Source organism: Cryptomeria japonica, chromosome 9, assembly GCF_030272615.1.
Source record: "Cryptomeria japonica chromosome 9, Sugi_1.0, whole genome shotgun sequence".
Taxonomy (NCBI): Eukaryota; Viridiplantae; Streptophyta; class Pinopsida; order Cupressales; family Cupressaceae; genus Cryptomeria; species Cryptomeria japonica.
In genome coordinates, this window is record NC_081413.1 from 490,603,117 (window position 1) to 490,622,112 (window position 18,996).

Here is an 18,996-nt window from a genome sequence, read left to right on the forward strand (position 1 = left end):
CTAAAGTTGGGAAATGAGTGTGAATTTAAGCACAATGATAGGCATAACAAATGGCTAATAATGGCAAATGTGTAGGAGTGCATGCACATAGGGATATGATAATGTCAAATGTGTGTTATGTGCAAAACTGGATGGGTAAAGGATTGGGGAATGAGCCCAAGAGTGTCATTTCTCAATATGTAACTGTATTAAGACATTCCCTCAAAATAGGCCCAAAACTAAATGGGTATTGGCAAATATGTGCAAATTTCACCATTACAAATATTAATGGTCAATTCGATTAACATAAGTAATTGTATATAAAAATTATGTTATATATTCTATAGTAAATATAATATAGATAACCATTTCTTACATGCAACCTTTTTAAATCTCATTTTCCGTTGCATTGCTATTGTCTTTACATTTTCTGGTTCTTGTTTCTGGTACCATAAGTTATGGCAATTTAAATAAGAGAAATTCCTTTGGCAGCTGCCCAGCAAGTTATGTTCAAGTGGCAAAGATAGAGTAAGTGCAATAATTACAACCTGAGTTTAAACACTGAAGAGCAAGCTCATCAGATTAAAGCATATGCAATAATACACACTCGAACTTAAAGCTGGGCGAAAGTCCCAGACAAAAGCTAAACCAGTGCATTTCTCGTACACTAAATGGCGATGAACAAATGTTCCCATCCAATGAAGAGAATTCCAGAAAGGCATAGTTGATGACAATCAGATATATGCTAATCAGGTAATAGGTCATTGTACGCAAATGCATGAACTGATTGTAGATCATATTTTTTCATTGAAATGTATTCTCATATATAATAAGATGATTTAAAATAGAGATCTTATTTTCCTCCTGGCATCTGGCCAAAGCTCTCTGTTGGTATTAAAATAGCAGAACTCTCTACATTAAATGGAAGAACTATAGCAGAAAAAATAATTACATAGAAAGTCAACAAGACATTGTTGCTCATATTCACAAGCAAATAGAATTTTCTACAAATGTAAACAAGCTATTAGATCCTTTAAATCCATTCAAGAATTCAGAATTTACATTTTGAAATATGTTACAAGTTTTTGTATTTCCAGAAAAATCGTAACTGGCTTCCGCCTTCCATTTTGTAAATCATCTCTCAATGCCAAACTGCAAAACCAACATAAAGCTATCAAATAATATATATAGGTAAGCTTGAAATGTAAAGAATTGAAAAGACCAACATTGCTCCATAGTATGCCTTTTTCCGATGCATTTTTGGAAAGAACTAATTTATAAAAGGAGAATCACAAATAGTAACAAAGCTTTGACATATACATATAGGCACCCACATAAGGACTATTCAGTTGTTCGACACAACTTTGCAACAATATTAAAACTAGTAAATGGTATACAAATTTAATAACATGCTTGCAACTTTTTCATACATGGGAAAAAATATTATGCAAACAGACGGATGCATTACCTTCAACAGACGAAGGTGATGAGGAGAAGCTTTGGCACTTTCAATTCTCCTCGTCAAATCTTCAACCTTTTTAGCCTCATATTCCGAATTCTCAGTCTCATTAGCTGTCTCACCAAGTTCTCGATACAAAGCTATAGTAACGCCCAAGCAATCACATGTGGCACCAAATTTATATATAAATAACACTTGAAAATGAAGTTAAGATTTCATCTACTTGCAAGTATATCCATATGGAACTCATCGGTGGGGGTGAATGTATACCTGTTAATTCAGCAAGCACCCCAATCTGTGTGGGAATGTCATGCAGAGCTTTAGCTAACGTTAAAGACGACTTCAGGATATCTCGTGCCTGCGCTATGTCATGAAGGGCAAGTGCCAAGCTACCTAAAACTGTCAGATATTGAGAAACCAGTTGAAGGTTCCCAAGACTCTTGTGGGTAACCTTCAGGCCACTTGCTAGGCGTGTTCTGCAAAAACCCAACATTAAATCAACGTTTATTCAAGCAATTCATTTGAATATTTCAGAGTAAGGTAAATGCTTCTCCGGAGCATTATATAAAGCAATCCATAAAATAATAGCAATACTCATAAGAAAGCTAGAGACTAAGCAAATCTGAATAACTGGTCCAAAATATTTATAATACATAGTGACAGGACATCAACAAAATGAAGCAGATGACCAGATCTAAAAAGATATATGTTTCACCAAGCAGCCCATTTGGCAACAGAACACGTAAATATAATTCATTGAATAAAGTCAACAATATTCTTCTCGGTCCACAAATAACAACAGTGAATTATCAGCTAACTAGCCTAACTTATGCATGGCAATACAATAACATGCCCCACGACTGAAAACTCTGAATTTTAAGTCTCCAAATTGAATTTCAAGTAGCTTACACACTTGATCATGATATTTTAAAAATGCTTTAAACACTGAAAACAACTAGCAATCGATATATAAGGTTTCTATCCAAGAAAGTTTTTGAAAGCAACATTATAACAAAGAATTTCCAACATAAAAGTTTCTACAAATTGACAGCTCCAACCTCCAGTCTGATTGAAATATAAAACTGAAAATGAAAAAAATTAAGACAAGAATAATGCCTATAAAAAGTATTCTCAAAAAATGTTTTAAAAAATATTTAATTATCAGAAAATCTGCAAACTGCAGGAAGCAACTTCATACAATTCATCATGATGTTCTAAAAATCCTTTGAAGTTTAAACATTGAAAACACCTAATAATCGATATATAAGGTTTGTATCCAAGAAAGTGTTTGAAAGCAACATGCTAATTAAGAATTTCCAACAGAAAAGCTTTTACAAGTTGACAGATCCAATCTCCAGTCTGATTAGAAAATAAAAATGAAAATGACAAAAATCACAAGATAAGAATAATGCCTAGAAAAAGTATTCTCAACAAAATGTTTCAAGAAACCCTATTTAATTCTAAGAAAATCTGCAAACAACAAGAAGCATAGAAGCATTCAATAACAAAGCATCGATCCACTAAATCTACTATTAGCTATTGCAAACAGTAGAAATTAACAGTCGCTTGAAACATTATTTAGCTTTAGATTGCAGAAGATGTACCCATCCTGAAAATGCTTACCGTGCTTCTTGTAAATTGTGCTGTTTCATTTGCAGAAGCCCAGAAGCAAAAAGTGCACCTGTTTTCTCTCTAACACCAACATACGAGTCCATTGCCCTGTAGATAGGACCTATCAAATCTAGTGCCTGACTCAAGCAATCGAAATTGGATGACTGGTTAGAAATATTTTACTAAATCAAAACCTAAGAGCCTTCTAAGACAAGACTGCCCGCATTTTTATAACAGGAAGATGCTTCTAAACATCAATGGCTATTTAAGAAAAAGACATTAGATTTAATGGCTATATACAATTTACCTGAGAGGATGACTCTGCATCACCGATACAAATGTAAGATATTGCTGCATAAATCTGACACATTGCTTGCGTACTTTTACTCTCTGTTAGCTGAAACAAATACCAGGGTATTAGCAAGGCAATTTAACATTGCTCGTTTTGCTACTTATGCTCTTACAGCCTCATAGTACATCTGTACAAGTTCTGATGTTTACTGTTACACGAAAATTCACCTCACTTCAGAAAGGCTACTGAATTAAATAACTTTATTAAACATGGAAACAATGTGATTACCTTGGTTGCTACAGTAAAGTGTAAAGCAGCTTCACTGAAGCAGCCTATTGAATGCGTATATTGGCCAAGAAGCATTTGAATGGTGTTCTCACACCCTTGTAAAATGGTTGGAAAGCGCTCAAACCAGTCAATGATTTGCACTAGAACCTGCAATAAAAGGCATTAGGAAAGGCACCTAATAAAGAAATTGTATACGTCTAAAAGATTTATATATCCTGGTCAATTTCATTTAGTAGACAAGAGAGGAAACATCAACAATACAAAGATGCACTACACAGCACATTTATGTGAATGAACATCAGAGATTGATCATAGAGTATCAAGTATCAAAAAATAATTTACGGAACAAATACTCTGGCTATAATCTATTTCTAGTAATACATGTGCTTGAATATGCATGTTCTGCTTCAGCAAGATATTTTACTTTAGAAAGAAACTTTGCAACTCAAAAATATGAATTTAATAATGAGGCTGTGCTCAGTTCCTATCCTCCATATCCCATTACGATTTGTAATTCTGTGTAGATTCACAAGTAGAGCATCTATAAAGTAATACACATCATGCCTGTGAGGTTTTGACCATGTTATCTGTGAGGCTACAAATGGAATTTTTTCTACGTACATCCAGTCTTTCAGGGTAGCTCATTTTGTAATCGAACTTTTTCTAGAGTGGGGGATGGAAGAAGAGCCTTGTTTCAAGAACTTGGGAAACTAATGGGAAACTAATGGGAAACTTCTCTCATACCTCCCAAAAGAGAGAATCTAAGCTAGCTCATCCATTATCTTCTAAGACGCATCCTCTAAAACGGGGGATCCAGGGACATTTCTCATGGCTGTTGCGTCAGGGAAAACTTGTCCATAAAATTGAGGGACTCATCTTCCCTCGTGAAAGTCAACAAAACCAAAGCTTGATAAAAGAAAAGAAAACCCTAATAAAATTATACGTACATAAAAAAGACACTATCAATGTGTATAGGATCATATAAACATTTCCTAGCACATGCCAGCCTGTGCATTGAACTCTAAGTTGGTATCTGAATTGGTTTGGGAGAGTGGTTTTCTACTGGTGTGGTAAATCATGACTTTTTGTTCTTAAGCTTTTTGAGCAATTTCTTAGAGTTGCAGAATTCAATTGCCCTTTCAACAAATGTAAGACAGCTAAAGAACAGAGCAAAGTTCGCACCAAGGAACCTAATTGGGTCCCACCCAAAGTATGCAAGTCAACAAAAACCTGTAACTTAGACAACTTGCTATTCCCTGAATTTGAGAATTTTTGCTTTTGGATGATCAACTGTTATCATGATTTTTAAAAGTTAGAACTGAGAATTGTTGAATTTCAATTTTAATATTTTTAATTGCATGATGATTCTTCTATCTTGAAGTTGTTTTAACCTGTACAATGTTAAGTGATTAAAAACAAAAAAATTATAAACTTTCTTTAGTTCCTGCGTCTGATCCAAAAATTTGGATATGGTTGGCATTGGGACATGTCTTTCCAGCTTGCAGTGTGTTGTCAAAAAGCCCAACGACAGGATTCATCATAAAGCCAATGTAACAGGGTTGTTTTAGACATTGGCCAATTTGTTTTATGCTTATGGATGTTTCAGATGGTGTGGACATCTCAATATCTTTGTTCGTTGATAAGACAACTTCCGGGCTTGATTCAGCTCATTTGGGACCTCATAAATGCATCCATTTGCAAGGGCAAAATGAATGGGCAAATGGAAGCAAAGTTGGATTTGATTGCGTATTAGGATAGCCCTCAAGCAATGGTGCAATTGTAAAATAAACTAAACCTAATTTTGAGTCCAGATGCCAAAAGTTATGGCCTCTAGAAGATCCCACTAATGCCTGCTGAATTGTGTGTTTGCCCCTAGCAATCAGGTGTTCACCCTGGCAACCACCATACACCCCAGCAAACATATACTAGTAAAGGAGTGACCAGAACTGGACACAAGCTGAGAGTTGAAAAAAGAAGATGTTTTGAGCATTTTCTTATCTATTTTGAGCATTATTGTAATGTCTGTTGGCACAGGAATCAAGAGGGTGTTACATTGCACATTCTTCATGCCTAGGAGAGCAACAAGCAACAGGGTTTGGCAATGCAAAATCCACTCTTGTTGGGAGGTAATCAATTTATGGTGTGGAGAGTATTGGCCCAAGGTTTGCCATTGCACCAAAAGAACGACCTATTAATGCCCGATAAACACTAGAGATAAACAAACCACAGGAGGTGGTTAAGCCATGTCACAAATCCCTGAGGGCACGTTGAACAACCAAGGGGACAAAAGCACCAACCTTCCCCTAGAGCGACCAAGGGATTCGAACCCGTGACCTGAGCTTTGATACCACTTGTTGGCCCAAGGTTGCACCAAAAGATCGACCTATTAATGCCCATTAGTAGTCCATAGTAGCAAAAATCATTTGGGGAAAAGATCGGCAAACCAAAAGTATAAGATTTTTTGAAAAAATCAGGATAAAATCAGCAAAATATGGGGAATAATCAGATTAAAAAAAACATAAAAAATTGTAGAAAAAAGAGAGAAACTATTTTTCTAAAAAACTTAAGGGCATTTCCATAGCATAGAGATATAAAGAGCAAATAATATAGAGTTTAACACATGAATTGTATAAAATATTTTTAAGAGGGCAGTCAACAAATAGTTGTCTAAATCTGAGATCAAATATTAGCTAAGTCTATGTAGTAACTGAGATCAAAAGTTAACAGACATAGTAAAAGTGGAAGCCATTTTGAAGTGATCCAAGAATTTCATTGTGGTTGAGGCAAGGAGTTTTGTAGGGTTAATTCAATATTTTAGAAAGCTTATCAAATCATATTCCACAATTGCAATGCTTTATATCATAGCAACAAAAATTGTTTGGGGAAAAAATCGGCAAACCAAAAGTACAATTTTTTTTGAAAAAGTGGGTAAAAAATTGGATTTTAAAAAATTGTAAAAAAATTGTAGAAAAATATAAACAAACTACTTTTTTTAAACTTAAGGGCATTTCCATAGCATAGAGATATATAGAGTAAATAAAATATAGTTTAACACATGATTGTAGAAAATAGATTTTTGTTGTTTATATTCATATTGCTGATTACATAGGCAAATATTCATTTAACATATTAAAAGGGCAGTCACCAAATACACCAAATTGTTCTCTAAGTCTGAGATCGAAAGTCTATGAAGTAGCTGAGATCAAAATTTATTAGACAGAGATCCAGCTATTGTTAGGAATTTAGTAAAAGTGGAAGCAATTTTGAAGCGATCCAAGACTTTCATTGTGATCGACGCAAGGAGTTTACTAGGGGTAGTTCAATATTTGAGAAAGCTTATCTAATCATATTCCACAGTTGCAATGCTTTATATTCCCCAATGGCAATTGGTAAGTCTTTTATATAGTGTATAATTCAGGCATTTGTTTAGCTGAAGTAAAAGATTAGCAAACCACTGGTTTTGGCAATACCTAGCTTGCAACTACTATTTTAGGTAGAGACAAATTTTAATGGTTGTGTTGGAGGCTCTTTTATTACAACTATATAAGCTTGTTTGTTGTCATTAGGATTTATTTCATGGAGCACTTTGCATATATTGCTCACATAATGAATTGTATGTCTTTGTTTGAGCAAAAATTAAATGTATCAATTATAAATTAAATATCATATATCTATATCTATATATATTATATATGTCTTCAGACATTTAGTGTTGTGGTACAAACACTCCATTGGTGAGGCAACCACCAAGGTTCAAACCCTTTTGGGGCCATTGAGCTCGCGGGCTTTCTACATTTGTTGGGTTGTTGAGCTCATGAGTTTGAACAAGTGAAGTGTGGGGAATGATGAACCCCCTGAAAAATGGACAAAATAACAAACTTTTTCAACATTGATTCCACATTGACTCTAATTCCGTCTGGGATCAACCCTATTTCTAAGCAATTCAGTTATTTCACGAGTTTTTCTAGGCTTTTGAAAGTCTTTACAATGATTTTTTTCACTTTTTTTGCCATTTTTGGGGGGTTTTAACGTGATTTAAATGCAAAAAATCATTGAAATTTGGGTCAACGATTTTTTTGTGAATAGGGATTTTTTCGGGGAATAAATCGGCTGACTCGTATTCAAGATTAATCGGGTATAATCACAATTTTTTGTAGACTATTGCTTCTACGCCCGATACAAACCCTAGAGATAAACAAACAATGGGAGGTGGTTAAGCCATGTCACGAATCCCCGAGGGCGCGCTGAACAACCAAGGGGACGAAGGCACCAACCTTCCAACAGAGAGCCACTCTTGGAACATGCAAGTGTATGTTGCAGGTTTCATTGTATGTTTTTCATAGTTTGAAATTTTGATGGATGTAATTCACTCTTAAATTATTAGAATAGATTGTTGTAGAGTGATATAGATGCCAAGGCATTGTGCAAGTTCAGGGAGTTGGTGGTAAACCAATGCAAGACACTTGTAACAGCTGAGAACTAGTGGTATGAAGAGTTTTACTCACTCTTCTTTGAGTTTTTTACCCAATTGAGTTTCTCCAACAGTAATGTTTTATTTCATAATTGTGTGTTGTAATCTTTGTTTATTGATTATTAATTTATTCCACATTTGTTGATGCTTTGAACCTTGTTTACACTCCTAGTCATAGTTAGAAAACTCATGCAGCCTCGCTGTGACTAACAAGTCCAAAATGAAACAGCACCAATCGTCCATAAATTCACCACAACTTGGCCAAGTTTAATAAAAAATGCGCCTCAGTTTCCCAATTGTACTCACAATTTTTACAGTTGGACTTGTGTGTTTCATGGTTCATAAATCCTGAAGGGTATTTTGCAGTTTGCAAACAGTCACAAGAGTATTTCAAGTCATGTCCGGTGTCTGAATGGGATTTCACAGCTGTGAATGAAGCTTTTTCTAGTGGAAATTACAGAACAGTGTAGAAAGTTTTTGACAAACATGGGCAGAAGGGCTTCATTTCTCAATCACAAGCAGAAGGAAATTCCATGGGCAGAGTAAGAAGGGGACCAGAAATTAATTCCATATTCACTCAGCTATATCGCCACCAGAAATAAATCCTAAATGCATTACAATATTCTGATCATCATTTTACATTATGCAAATACAAAATAAACCCCAACTTTTATTTTTATTTATTTATTTACCTATGTAAATAAATAAATAACCCTGCATTTACACAAAAATTCTGATCATCATCAAATTTCCATGATTCAATGAAACAAATAAAAATATCATCATCAATTATCTATTTATTTTTTTAGTAAATTAAGGAAAAAACCGTGACTTTTACATTTATTTCTTTAAATGCATTAATTTCTGTTTTTTTAGCAAAGTTTTTGCCAAGTCCAAAGCCCTAGTCAAAATTTTGCACTGCCCAGTCCAAGTTTTTCCAGCTATGTTCCCAGTACATTTAAATCTCATTTTAAATGGTAGAAAGGGATGTAGGAGTGTGTAGAGAGGTTTAGCATTTTAAATCCTTATGTAAGCGACTGCATATCAGCACCGAATCCTTATGTAAGCGACTGAATATCAGCACCGAACAGATCAGCACCCCACCTGGGCTCCTTCAAATTTGCAATCTTAAGTTTCTGTTACAGGCATTATGAACCTGGTTGAAACGCAGATACCGGAGCTGATTCCTGCAGTCTTGAATAGTTGTAACTTCTATGCACTGAGCTAAGTAAGCCACCTACTTGTCTATTTCTGCATTTCCACCTTGATTTTATGTCTATTTCTATCATATGAATATCCCATTGGCTCTTATGCTTACGCCCCACCAAGCAATTGCATACAGCATAGGCACTAATTTGGAAGCAAGGTCGCTTTCTTATGTAGGATATTTTGTAGCTTCTTCACATGCATGGGGAGTGTGTAGAGATACAATCTTACTTTTATGATTATTAATTTTCTGGCCTCAAGCTTCCTTGTACATTTTATCTGGAGGTGCTTTAACTCTTGCTACACTCAAAATTTGCAGATAATTACTGCAACTGCAGTGATCAAAAGCTGTGTTCATGTTTATTTATTGTCAACAGTAATTAGTAGAGGAACTTATGAATTAAAATGAAACATATATCTTTTTAATTCTTCTCCTTCAGCAAGGATTACTTGGGGCGCCCATGAGTGTGTTGGATCAGCAAAAATATTCAGAAAGTGATGCTAATATTAGAATGTGAGATGTTAAAAATTGACAAAAATTTCAAGTGATTAGAAGATGAGAATGGTATAACAGAAGCAATACAAACAAGTCATTAGATAAAATTATGTTTTTTCATTTGCAGCACTCCTAATTTTCCTCTTTTTAGTATTTAATCTACAAAACTAACTACAATTTTGATGTCTGGATTCAAAAATCTTTCATAGTTTATAACTTTAAAGGGCATCTATTGATTCAGATTTGTCAGTTTGATATGAAATTGCTGTTTCATGATTTAACTTCAACTTTTAGTCTAGCAAATCTCAAATTTCAAATGCAATGTAATGATTCTCTGTATTTTAGAATTTTTAGTTTCAGATGATCACCTATTATATTATCAAAAAAATAAGACTGAGAAGTTAGGTCTAAGATTTAATGAACTCAACTTTAAATGTTTTTTATTGCAAGATAACGTATGATGATTTTTTATTTTAAAGCTGATGTTAACCTGTAAATGTCACAGGCATTAAAAACCTGGTTAAAAGACTGGAAACTTGAACTGATTCCAGCACTGTCTTGAATAGTTGTATGCATCTAACTAAAGTAAGCCACCTACTTGTCTATAGCTATATTATGCACCTGGTTAATAGATTCTAGCCATTTGCTTGGTTGGCAATTTTAAAACATCATATTAGACACTGAAGAAAGAAGACCAAATTACTACAGACATCTGTAATTCTCTAAATTTTGATAACTTGTAAGAAAAACAGAAACAGTCCTCCATGAGAGCAATTTTGTTGTCAGAGCAAAGAAGTGGTGCTAAGAAAGGAGCAGGTAAGCAAGGGACATATTAGACTAGAATGGGAAAACCTCATTTGAACCTATTAGTACAGTTTGATAACGTGTGAATAAAGGTGATGAGTGATTAGTACCATAGCCGTGTTAAGACCAATTTTGTAGCAGACACCATGCAAAATGTCAAATGAGTTCATTTTGTTGTTTTTTAATGTGTGCTTTCTTTCGGGTTTAGGATTTTGAAAGGAGTGTGGGGACCTTGTGGGCCATCCCACCTCTTTTAATTCTGCTCTTTTTAATATAATTTTTCATTGACATTCCTAGATGTTTCTGAGGGTTTTAGCACCGTATCCAGACCAGCATGGAATACACAGGGATGGCCTGGGGGCATTTCCGAGGCATCCCTGAAATGCTACAAGGACAGAGACACGCAGAAAAGGGGCAGAATGTTTCCCCATGTATCCCTATTTTCTTCAGTGATTCTAGACTGCTGAACCTTGTGAAGAAGATCCTTTCTTTAAGATATACCTTTATTGCTGAAAAAACTGCAGGAACAACCCCTGGGGAGCTCTGAGCTTTTAATAAGAAAACAACACTTTTGAGCTCCTTCTCTAGATGTTTCTTCATACTTCGATCCCACACATTGTCAACAATACAAGATCTCAACACTTTTGAGCTCCTTCTCTAGATGTTTCTTCATACTTTGGTCCCACACATTGTCAACAATACAAGATCTTAAATTGGCTTTCTTGAGTCTCTTGGTAAGAGATACTGATGTAATCGGTCCTTCTAGCCCATGTTGCTGGTTCTTCTAGCCTGAACCTTGCTAATAACATGTGACAAGTACAACACTAATTTTTATCATTAGAGTCCTGTTGGGATCTTTGCAAGCCCATGTTTAATGAGAGTTATTTTTCCATCACTTGGCTATTTGTTCTTGTGCTTATGGTGCAGGGGCACAGCTGGGTCCATGGGACCTATTCAAGGTGTTTGTTCTTGGTTTCATGTTTTGTTGTTCATATTGGATGTAATAAGGTCTCAAGGACCATCTTCAAACTTTTGGATTCCTTTTGTCTCATTTTGTAAGGCCTTGGTGCCACTTTGTTGAATGTACTCAAATAGGGATATCTTGGTCAAACTAGGTCAACGCCTCCCAAAGTGTGGTATGGGAGTATCTCTCATGTACTTGGTGTTTATATACCCTATTTGAGATGTCTTCAAAGTTATTAGGGGTCATGGGTGTCAAAAATGCAAATTGTGCATTTTTTGTAAAAGTTGTTTGACAACTTTTCAACGTTGTCAAGACACTTAGCACTCAAAAGGTGGTTGTACGGCTAACCAATTCAAATGGTGGTTATAGCCATTGAGTCTAGAGTATTTATAGACCCCTCAGATGTTTGGAAGGGGTTGGTTCATGATTTTGTATGGAGAACTCCAAGTTTGAAGGCAATTCATGAACATTTTCTCTGCAATTTCCAGAAAAATGCTGCACTTTGTCTCATAACTCTCTGTTATGGATGAATTAGAACTCAAGGCTGGACTTGTTGGAAAGGTCTCTGTTACCTTTCATTTGGCACCGGTTTGGTTTGATTTCATTGGGTTTTGTGCATTCTACAAGCAATTTTGTCCAGACTGGTCTAAGACCCTAGGTTTGGAGGGTTTTATCAAGAATTATGCATATCCACTCATTCCACTAACGGCTTGACTCAAGACTTGGTGGAATGATGGGTATGAGGGTGCTCCAAGTGGGTTTTGAACCATTTTTGCAGAGGAGGAGTTCAAGTGGGGTTTTGAACAATTGAAGGCCTAATATCTCCATGTATTAGGCCGGTTTGACAAAGGTGAGTGACTTGTTGTTGGTTTGGGTATCAAAACAGCCAAGGAGACCTTGAAACCTATGAAATCCTTTAACTTTTGACACCCTCTTACCTTCCAAATTGGTTGTGCAGGGCAGTGGAGAGTCTAAGAGATGGTTGTAGTGTTGGTGGAGGCCTAATTAAGCTTTTGTAGGGCTGTAACAGTCTGATTTTGAGCACCTTGGTCCAAAGTACCTGTTGTGACCATTTCACACATCGCCCCATTAAAATGGGGGCCCCCTCTTTTTGCTCGGTTTTGCCTATTTCTCTCTCTGCTTTTAGGGTTTTTGAGTCGTCTGGATTAGGGTTAAGCCTTAGGGTTTCCGTTTTGATGATTTTAAGCCAGTGTCCAGTCCAATTTTGAGAGATTGTTGAGCTTCCTCTCGTAGGATGAAATTTTGAAATAGGGTAAATCTGTCAAGGGGTCAAGTAAGTTTGTCTAGGTTCAGTCGGAATTTTGAAAGCAAGTCCAAATTTTGCCTAAGTGTTAATGATGGAATTGTGAATTTTTGTCCAGGTGATTTTGACCAAATTTTGGGAATTTTGATAATTGATCCCAGGCATTGGAAATAGCTTAATTTTACCTTGTGAAGTGACTGAGGTCCTAAAATCTTGATATTCTGACCTATGGAGGTAAAATCGCTCCTGTCCCTCAGCCAAGGACCAGGGCGAAAATCATAATTTTGTGCATCCTGGTTATTAATTTGTTTCATTTGTCTTATGCAGGGTCGCCAGGAGATGCAGTTGAACGTGAATTGAAAGTTTTGAAGATTTTGAGTTTTACAAATGGCAAATTTTTGAAGTTTGAGGCCAAATCGCTCCTATCCTTCAGTCAAGGACCAGGGTGAAATGACTCACTTGGACCATTTTGACCTCATTTTGATCAAATTGAGGCGTCAAGGACGTAATGGAAGGTGAAATCAACATGATAGAGCGCCAGGATTGAGTCATTTGCAATGAAAAGTTGAACATTTGCCCTCAAGGACAAAAATCGCTCCTGTCCCTCACTGAAGGACCGGAGCTTGAAATCCAAAATTGCCTTGTCCTTGAAAGATTTGAATGATTTCGCGATTTGAGAAGAACAAAGGAAGTACATCTTATCAGTTGAATATAACTTGAAAGTACCATAATGAGGAAAATTGGCCCTAGAAGCAAAATCGCTCCTGTCCCTCTGCTAGGGACCAGGGCGAATTTTAGTGATAGCTCTCGTCCCTCTCCTAGGGACCAGAGCGATTTTCCTTATAAGACAAGTTTTGGGCAAAGATCAAGTGAGTGTTAAGTTTGAGGCAAGCAAAGGAGGCGTAACGAATCCATTGCAGATAATTTGAAGATTGCAAGACGCCAAGTGAAGCCTATATTTGCCTAGGCGCTCCTGTCCCTCTCCCAGGGACCAGAGCGATTTCTTCCTTAGACAAATTTCTCACCAAGATGAAGCAAATTCCATGTCAAGGATGAGTGAAGGGAAGCATGACGGACCCATTGAAGATAGTTTTAAACGTTGGCAAAGCACGAATGAGCTTATAAGTGATAGTTCGCTCCTGTCCCTCAGTCAGGGACCAGGGCGAAATCAAGGATATCTAATATTCTCCTCCAAGTTTAAACCACTCCAAGCCAAGGTACAAGGGGGCAATGATGTTTGGAACGCCTCGAAGAGAAATGAAGTTGCAAAGACCGCAAAATGTGATGGAAATGCCCAAGTTCGCTCCTGTCCCTCTCCAAGGGACCAGAGCGAAATAGTCGAATATGCTTAAACTTTGAAGGCCACGTTCGTTTCAAATGTTCAAGAAGGAGTAGAGAACATCATTTTACGCCTTGAAGACAATTTGATATCAATATGATGAAAGATTTGCACCATAGACTAAAGTTCGCTCCTGTTCTCCAGTCAAGGACCAGGGCGATATTCACTAGACTGGTCATTTCTTTCAAAAAACCACGTCAAGGCAAGGTCGCACAAGGTCGAAAATGTCTTTGGGAAGATGATAAGCAAGGAACCAAACGTCAAAAAAGTGACTAACTTGAGCAAAGAGGCAAAATCGCTCCTGTCCTTCAGTCAAGGACCAGGGCGATATTCATAAAATCAATCATTTTTCTTCCTAGATCACATCAAAGCAAGGTTACACAAGATCCGAAATGTCATTTGAAAGGTAATGAACAAGGAGTTAAGGTTAAAAGATGACAAATTTGAGCTGGAATCCAAAGTTCGCTCCTGTCCCTCACCAAGGGACCAGGGTGATATTCACTTGAATATCAAATTTGCCTTGTAGAAGACAAGTAAGGATGCGTGGGATGAAAGAATAAAGTTGTTACTTGCCTTATGATATAAATTAGTGATTAAGGAGGCAAAGACCAAGGAGTAAATGCAAAGTTCGCTCCTCTCCCTCACTAAAGGACCAGGGCGATAATGATCTTAAGAGGCATTCATCTACAACATTGAATCGATCAAATTCAAGATTCCCAATGAAGATGCCAGTTTCAACGTAGAGGAAGTGGTTTTGAACGTAAAAGGCGAGAAATTCAAGAGCAAAATGCTAAATCGCTCCTATCCCTCTCCCAGGGACCAGAGCGATGTGGTTTGTACCCCTTGTATCTCCTATGTTTTGGCGCCAACATCATTTTCAAATTATATTAAATGCTAAAAATCGATAAAACTTGAAATATTCAATTAAAATGGGCATTTAATAAGTGTGCACAAGACATTTAATTAATTAATTTTGCCTTTAAAAATCGAAACTATTAAATATGAAGGCGTTAAATTAATTAATCAATTAATTAAATAAATAAAATTGGAGCGCTTGGGTTTTATTTTCTATATTTTACAAAGTCGGCCTCTATTTTTATTTGAAATTTATTTATTATTCGCCTATTTTCAAAAGTCGGCCTATGGGGGATTGAAGAGGTAAGCGCTTATATAAAGGGGGTGTGATATGGCATTTTAAAACATCATTCAATCGTCCTTTGCATGCGATTTGGAGAAGACAATTACAAGGTGCGAATTTCATCAAGGAGAGGTGCGAAATTTCCATTCAAAGGGGAGTGCGAACTTGGTTTGTGTTCAAGTGGAGCGAATTTGCCATCAAGACGTTGAAGACCCCAAAAGTTGGCGAAGTTGACAAGGAAGGCGCCTTTGCTAGAGGAGGATCGCATTGATACTTCAAATTTCGATTTTTGCCTAGGCGATTTCCTTATTTTGCTTTTTTAGAGTTAGCTCTCAAGTGAAGTATGGCGAAGTCTTCCCTTGTCTTGAATTTTGAATATTGATCTTAAATTTTGAATTTTGAAATTTTGAATTTCCTGTAGCTCAATCGAATTTAGGAAATGATAACTCAAAGACTTATCATGAAGTTTCCTAAATTCAATCTCTAATCTAATCTATGTTTATACATTGCAAAATCTATTACTTATTATGAAATGTTGTGTAGGTGTTACGATGGCAACCCCGAAGGCGGGAGCATCCACCAGTCGTCCAGCCCTCATGAAGGAAGATCAAAAGAACGAAGAAGTGGAGACCAAGATCGTGTCTAAGTGGAGCAACATTGGAGATACTAACTTGGGGAACTTCAGTACGAAGAAGTTTCGAGAGGTCCTTTACAATGGCAAGCCATCACCTGTCGCCAGGAGGATAATTGAAAGTGGCAGGAGGATCGAAGTTGAGACAGATGTGGATTTGCAGGAATTAGAAGAAAGAGTCAAGGTCATCTTTTGCAAAGATGAAAATGTTATTACAGATGAGCAACAGGATCAGATGTTTGCTACCATGCTCCTGATTGAGAAGACCAAAGAACTTGAACCTGAATGGGACGCTGCTCTCCTCAAGGCTTTCGATCAGATCATCCACTTGGAAGAACGAATGAGGAATCTTCCCGAGATTCCAATTGCTGAGATCGAAGGAATCGTATCCAGATTCATTGCATATGCTAAGAAGGAGCATTGGAAAGGGAATAAGATTCTAGAAGAAAGGTTGTTATAGATGACATGGCACCTTAATTGTCATTGGTCTATGTCTCCTAGATTTTTGTGCCAAAATTTAATATTTGGCTATGCATTTAATATTGTTCAGTAAAAAGGGGACTATTTGTAATAAACCCTAATTAGGGTTTAGGTGTCATAATCTTGGCCGTTGATCTTCTTTTTGATCTGGACCGTTCATTGTAATTGAGGATGCTATATATACCCTCATTTCTTTTCATTTTGCATATAGAGAGAAACTAGAAACTAGAGATTAGATATCAGCATTAGTGATTAGAGATTAGCAATTTGATAGAAGCAAGTATTTTGTAGCAAGATTGAGCTTTGAAGAAGGAATTTCAAACAATTGTTGTTCATGATAACTTTGAGATCAATAAAATATTGAAGTTATGGTGTTTTATTGCAATTCTTGTGGTTATCTTCATGGTTGTTCGTTTTCTTGAATCATTCTCAATCAAAGTAGTGTTTTAATTTGGAGGACAAAGTGTTGGACTTGATCGTCGGTGAGATTCACTTTCCAAACCACTAGCTTCTTGCTGATTGTAGGAACGCCTTGCGTGGTCAACTGGAGAAACTTGAATCACTTAAACTTTCAATCATTGTTGTATCTTGGACATGTGCCTTTGTGGTAGTGTTTATGATCCTTGATGAATTGAAAAATCATTTGTTACCTTAGAAGATCGCATCAATTTCAATTGAGTTGTTACTTTATGGCAATATTGAAGTTGGTAGAATCTTGCCAAGTCTCGTCCACATTGAGTCATTCTTAGGATTAGATTAGACTTTATCTCTTGCAAGCCCTACTCTTTTGATTTTTTTTTTGAGAACTTGTTAGTATTAGGAAATCCTGTTCCTGCAGTCCGGATTTGGCGTAAGACCCCTTGATGAAATAGCAATCACAACGACCACTGGTGCTTATCCACACATAGAGACCCTACTTAAAAGAACATTGAAGTCACCCTAACTGATCCTTCTTGAGATATCTTCAGCAGTTAGAGATTTTATTCAAGAGAGGATAAGGTACCCTTGGGTATTTTATTCTGTGTATGATTGTGTACAAAATACACGTCAACAGTACCCCACCTTGGTTTTCACATATGTTGTACAACTTCCAAAAGGGTATCTCAAAATGGTTTCAATTCATCCCTTGTGTCTGTCAATCAAGAGATATAATGGAATTTGTCTCGTAACAGGGCTACTAGAGTCTAGGCCCATAGGATGCATTTGGTGTTGGATGGTCTAACACGGCTTGATTCCAAGGTTGAGATTGGTTTTTCTGAGTCCAAATAGGTCAGAGGACATGTTGGAACTCCTGCCCCAAGTCCTGCTTGTGCAATTTGCTATGATGTCTCATTAGACCTATGTGAAATGTTGTCTAGGCTATAGTCTTGGTTGAGCATCCAATGATCAAATTGAGCTGGGGTTTAGAATCTAATCCCTGATTGTTGTGAGACCTCTTAGACCCTCTGCATCAGCTTATATCTTATGATTTCAGGGTTTAACCATTTCCAGTTTGCTCCTTTTTGTTATGTTTCATTGCTTTTGTGCTTAGCATTAACTCACTTAAGAAAACTTGGGTCCTTTTTACCTAACACTTTCCTAATGTAACTCAACGTATTTATCAATCTATTGACCTGACTTGGTAATGAGTGGAGATCATAAATTTTTTTCTCTCTTCTCCAGTGGTTCTCTACTTTAAGAAGATATTATAATGCTAGGTATATACCTAAGAAAATGATGTCATCATTGTCTCTATAAGCATCACACTTTTCAAGAATCTGGAGATAATATGATATCTTTACTTTGAGTCTTTGGTAATAAAATCATCTAGCCTTTTCTTTGTACCTGTATGATTTTATGTTGATAGGTGATTTGAAGATGACTGAAGTAACCAGTGTTTCTATCATCTTCTTTGATCCATATCATTAATGATTTGCCTCCATAATTTCTATTTCTGAAAAACACCATTCCGTTGCATTAGAAGCACCCTCATGCTGCTCTGGATTTTTTTACCAAAAAAAAATATTTTTTTCTGAAAATTATTTTCCAGTCTGAAAAAAAAATTTGAAAAAAAAAAATTAAAAAAAAAAATTTTGAAATTTTTTTGGGATCCGTACCTTCTACCTAGTCAGCAGTGCACAGTCAGCGCCACGTCAACAGTCTAGTTGGCTGCCAAATCACCCTGCCACGTCAGCAGCCCAGTTGACTGCCAAATCACTTGCACAGTCAGCACCACGTCAATGCCACGTCAGCCGTGAAGATTGGGCAACGGTCATACGGCCGTCAAATTTAACCCCGCAGTCCGCTGACGTCATCATTTTTTCAAAAATTTTGCAGGCCCCTCTCATTGAGCTTTTTGATTTTGCAGTTCAACTTCAAATGGCCATATCTTGCTCATTTTTGCTCCTTTTTTGGTGCAATTTTTTTTGAAATGGGCTAGAATTTCGTGTACTTTCATGTGGTGGAATTATTTTCTGATTTTGATGGACAGATTTTTCAGAATTCTCAGTTTTTGGTGACTGTATCTGTCCAATCCCCGTTTCTGCAACTTCCAGGTCTCTGTTCGGGTTCATACGAACTCTTTTTCAGTTGCCG

General features: G+C 36.6%; 1 protein-coding gene across 1 annotated transcript in view; it reads right to left on the reverse strand.

Annotated features, from left to right (window-relative positions):
• Positions 1 to 754: 754 nt before the first annotated feature.
• The window catches only part of LOC131079690 (sister chromatid cohesion protein SCC4), a 147,938-nt gene continuing 129,696 nt past the window's right edge, over positions 755 to 18,996 (reverse strand). Inside the window, exons 8-13 of the mRNA XM_058017713.2 lie at positions 3,630 to 3,776; positions 3,357 to 3,446; positions 3,062 to 3,186; positions 1,709 to 1,914; positions 1,448 to 1,578; positions 755 to 1,131 (exon numbers count right to left, since the gene is read on the reverse strand). Of these exons, the coding sequence (XP_057873696.1) occupies positions 1,114 to 1,131; positions 1,448 to 1,578; positions 1,709 to 1,914; positions 3,062 to 3,186; positions 3,357 to 3,446; positions 3,630 to 3,776 (717 nt within the window). The 3' untranslated portion in view covers positions 755 to 1,113. The remainder of the gene's footprint in view (positions 1,132 to 1,447; positions 1,579 to 1,708; positions 1,915 to 3,061; positions 3,187 to 3,356; positions 3,447 to 3,629; positions 3,777 to 18,996) is intronic.